The sequence below is a fragment of the Atta cephalotes genome (assembly GCF_000143395.1).
Source record: "Atta cephalotes unplaced genomic scaffold scaffold00070, whole genome shotgun sequence".
Lineage (NCBI taxonomy): Eukaryota > Metazoa > Arthropoda > Insecta > Hymenoptera > Formicidae > Atta > Atta cephalotes.
In genome coordinates this window covers 856,204-860,501 of record NW_012130134.1, presented here as the reverse complement: position 1 = coordinate 860,501, position 4,298 = coordinate 856,204, and the positions used below count along the sequence as shown (strand labels likewise).

At 44.5% G+C, this 4,298-nt stretch overlaps 1 protein-coding gene across 1 annotated transcript in view; it reads left to right on the top strand.

Moving 5' to 3' along the window:
- LOC105624017 (collagen alpha-5(IV) chain) overlaps positions 1–3,998 on the top strand; it is a 6,038-nt gene extending 2,040 nt beyond the window's left edge. The window contains exons 2-4 of the mRNA XM_012205387.1: positions 752–780; positions 1,494–2,478; positions 2,653–3,998. Coding sequence (XP_012060777.1) covers positions 752–780; positions 1,494–2,478; positions 2,653–3,998 — 2,360 coding nt within the window. The remainder of the gene's footprint in view (positions 1–751; positions 781–1,493; positions 2,479–2,652) is intronic.
- Positions 3,999–4,298: the final 300 nt, after the last annotated feature.

Here is a 4,298-nt window from a genome sequence, read left to right as displayed (position 1 = left end):
CAATAAAGTTTTATAATTTGCAAATAAGATGATGTGGAAATTTAAAAAAAGCAGTGCTGAAAGATTTTCTTTCTCATCGCACGCGTTTTTTATATGTAAACGAAATAAATAAGTATTATTTGAGAACATCACTTCATAAAGTGATACTTTACAAGAGATTACCATTTGGATTTTCTTGCATGCCCAAGAAAGAGTTCTGTATCTGCTTAACAAGTAGCTTGCGTGATCCGTAAACCAGTGTCATTGCGAAAATGTGCACGGTCTTCACAATTCTCGTGTAACATACCACACGCATTCGTGCAGTTTGTTCATACTGTTCACTTCTCCTTTTCTCTCTTCTGCACGCGCGATCTTTTCTTCTGCGTTTATTCCTCTTCATTTTTTTGATGCTATTTACGTACAGGCAAGCGTGCGAAGAACTCGTAACTTCTCCATGCCTACGCTCTGAACGTGCTTGACAATGCTCCTTAATTAATTAGACGGGAAGTTATGTCAGAGATTTTTCAAGACACATTTCTCTTCTGTGAGATTCGCACGCAACCTCTTGCCATCGCGACGAATTATTGCAGCTGTTACTGGAGGCGGCGTCGACAGCACACAGCCGTTAGCACTTGAGATAATTGATGTCATAATCAAAATTCTTCCTTTGATGGATTTGTAACGTGCTTGTTGTAACAATTATGTCCAATAAAAAAAATTGCAATTTGTCAAGGTATTTGAAAAAAATAACATCTTGTTTGATTTGTTTCAGTCTTGCTGGCTGTCACTTGTACAGCTTTGGTAAGTAATTCTCTAATTATAGATTACGTCAAAATAAAGTATTCAGATAATATATCTCTTAACATAATTCGCAATTTTTTACGACTAATTTACTTTATTTATAAATGCTGTTTTTTTAACTTTCTTTAATCTACTCATAAAAACGATATATTAAAGACGATATAAATCAATGCGATATAATCATTTTAATTTTTCGCAATCAACACATCTCTTTGCATCTTCTTTCCTACCTTATGAAACAGTATTTTTAGTTGCGCACTTTATCAAGCACTCTCATATTAATCAGTCGTGACTGTAACTGTTGTAACTTCACAATGATCGAGAAATGAGAAGACGCTCTCAAACTTTTCTACAAGCATTCTAACGATGCCGGAATCTATAAATCTGATATAATTAACCGTTCAAGAGTATCGTAATTTCAACTAATACTGAAATGATATATAATAAACCTATTTAAATCGGATTATATATAAGTAAATACGTATTATTTATATTATAATTATTTACCTTTTTTTTATTTTTTTTTACTAAATAACTTGGGATAATAAGTTTAATTTCTTAAAATTAATTTATAAAAAAATTATTAGAAGTTAATTTTCTAAGAAAAAATTATTTATTTTATGTTTTTTTACTTATTTCTTCACAAAAAATTGCTTATCGATTCTATTTATAAGTTAATCGATATTTTCTATACATCATAATTAACGTTACAGGCTGATGACGAGGGATATAATTATCCTAGACCGGCAAATCAACTTATACCAGGTACTTCAGGAGGAACTGGTAAACCAGGAGGATTTCTAACTGCTCCCGGAGGATATCCTTCTGGTGGTCCAGGTACACCTGGAGTTTCTGGAGAACAAGGAACTCCTGGTGGACAATCTGGAAGACCAGGTGGTTATCCATCGGGACCGGGATTTCCAGGACGCTCAGGCGGTGCTCAACCAGGGAGACAACAGCCTAGCTTTCCATCAGGTCCAGGACCTTCGGAGGGATATCCTAGTGGACGACCATCGATTCCATTTCCGAGCGGTGAACCAACAGGAAGGCCAGGAACGGGTCCCGGTATATCGAGTGGACCAGAAGGATTTCCAACAGGGCCAAGTGGTGGATATCCTAGTGGCAGACCTGGTGGGCAAGGACCAGGTGGATTTCCAAGTGCGCAAAGACCTTCCGGATACCCGAGTGGTGGGCCCGACCAGGGAAAACCAGGTCTTGGATATCCTACTGGTCGACCGGGTGGACAAGGACCAAGTGAAGGATACCCTAGCGGTCAAGCTCCTGGAGGTTATCTCGGTGAAGTACAAAAGCCTAGTGGCCCGGAAAGTGGATATCCTAGTGGAGGGTCAGGAATTGGCTATCCTGGAGGTACTCAAAGACCACCTAGCGGTCCAGGCCTTCAGGGAGGACATCCAGGAGGAACAAATGGTCTCCAAAGTATTGGTCCACAAGGTGGACCCTCTACTAGCGGCTATCCTAGTGGTAGACCAGAAGCGCAAAGACCAGGAGGTTATCCAGGCGGCCCAGGTCCGCAAGGACCAGGAGGATTTCCAGGTGGGCTAGGCCCGCAAGGACCAGGAGGGTTCCCAAGTGGATCAGGCCCACAAGGACCAGGAGGATTCCCAGGTGAACCAGGCCAGCAAGGACCAGGAGGGTTCCCAAGTGGATCAGGCCCACAAAGACCAGGAGGATTTCCAGGTAGATCAGGCTCGCAAGCACCAGGCCCGCAAGGACTAGGAGGATTCCCAGGTAGGCCAGGTCCGCAAGCACCAGGTCCGCAAGGACCAGGATTCCCAAGTGGGCCAGGCCCGCAAGCACCAGGCTCGCAAAGACCAGGAGGATTGCCAGGTGGACCAGGCCCGCAAGCACCAGGATTTCCGGGAGCTGGTCATCCAGTAGGTTCTAGCGGACCTGGCGAATATACACATGAAGATGAGGGAACATATGATGAAGGTGATTATTCAGCTATTCCTGGCGAACCTGGTCGCGATTATCCTATATACAGTGAAATTCCGGAGACCAGTTTCCGTTGCGATGCCCAACAATTCCCTGGTTATTATGCCGATGTGGAAGCTCAGTGCCAAGTTTTTCATATATGTGCCAACAATAAGACCTACGATTTCCTTTGTCCAAACGGAACAATTTTCCATCAACAATTTTTCGTTTGTGTATGGTGGAATCAATTCGACTGTAACTCTGCGCCAAGCCTTTACTATTTAAATGAAAATATTTATGACTACACCATAATGGGGGCACAAGGTCAAGGACCTGCAGGACCTTCTAGACCTAGTACTTATCCAGGAGGTCCAGGTGTTCCTAGTGGTCCAGGAGGTCCAGGTGTTCCTAGTAGTCCAGGAGGTCCAGGTGTTCCTAGTAGTCCAGGTGGTCCAAGTTATCCAGGAGGTCCAAGCGCTCCTAGTGGTCCGAGTTATCCAAGAGGTCCAGGCGCTCTTAGTGGTCCCAGTTATCCAGGAGGTCCAAGCGCTCCTGGTGGTCCAAGTTTTCCAGTAGGTCCAGGCGTTCCTAGTGGCCCAAGTTATCCAGGAAGTCCAAGCGGTCCTAGTTATTCAGGAGGCCCACAACGTCCTGGCGGTCCAGGTTATCCAGCAGAGGGACTTCAAGGTCCATCAGGATCTCAAGGTCCATCAGGACCTCAAGGTCCATCAGGACCTCAAGGTCCATCAGGACCTCAAGGTCCATCAGGACCTCAAGGTCCGTCAAGGCCTGGCGGTCCAGGTTATCCAGGAGGACCGGGAGCTCCATCCGGTCCGGGACCGCAAAGTAGACCAGGTCCTGGATATTTAGGTCCGCCATCAGGATCATCGGGTCCTCAAGGGCCTCAAGGGCTAGGTGGACCAGGATATCCTAGAAGACCTGAAGGATCTAATGGTCCGGGACCATCGACGAGACCTCAAGGACCATCGATGAGACTTCAAGGACCTAGTGGTCCGGGATATCCAGCACCAGGTGGACCATCTCCAGGATATCCAGGACAAACTCAAGGACCCACTGGTCCACAAGGCCCAAGCTTCCCGGGTGCACCAGGTCGTCCACAAGGTCCAAATGGATATCCCAGCGGTAGACCAAGTGGTCCAGCATTCCCAAGTGGGTCTTCCGGGCCAGGAGGTATCCCTGGAAAACCTGAGACAGGTTCACCGTTCCCACCGCAAGGACCAGCGAAGCCTGATCGTGAGTACTTGCCGCCGCGGATTGGATAAACATGAAGCTTGTAATAATGAAACTTACGGTACCTAACGACAACTTTCGTTAATGCCGGATGACGTGTAAATACGAGCCTCTATACTTGCGTATATGCAATACAGTGATCGATTATTCATATTGCATTTACACTTTTACATATAAGGAATTTGATTATTCTGCTTAACTGTTTACTCATCTTTTCTGGAACTTCCACGTAGATAATTGATGCTATTTATATCATTGTATGTGTTCCGATTAGCTTTAGTAGTAAAATATATTTATACAATACATATATATTTTTTCATATTAACAATTAT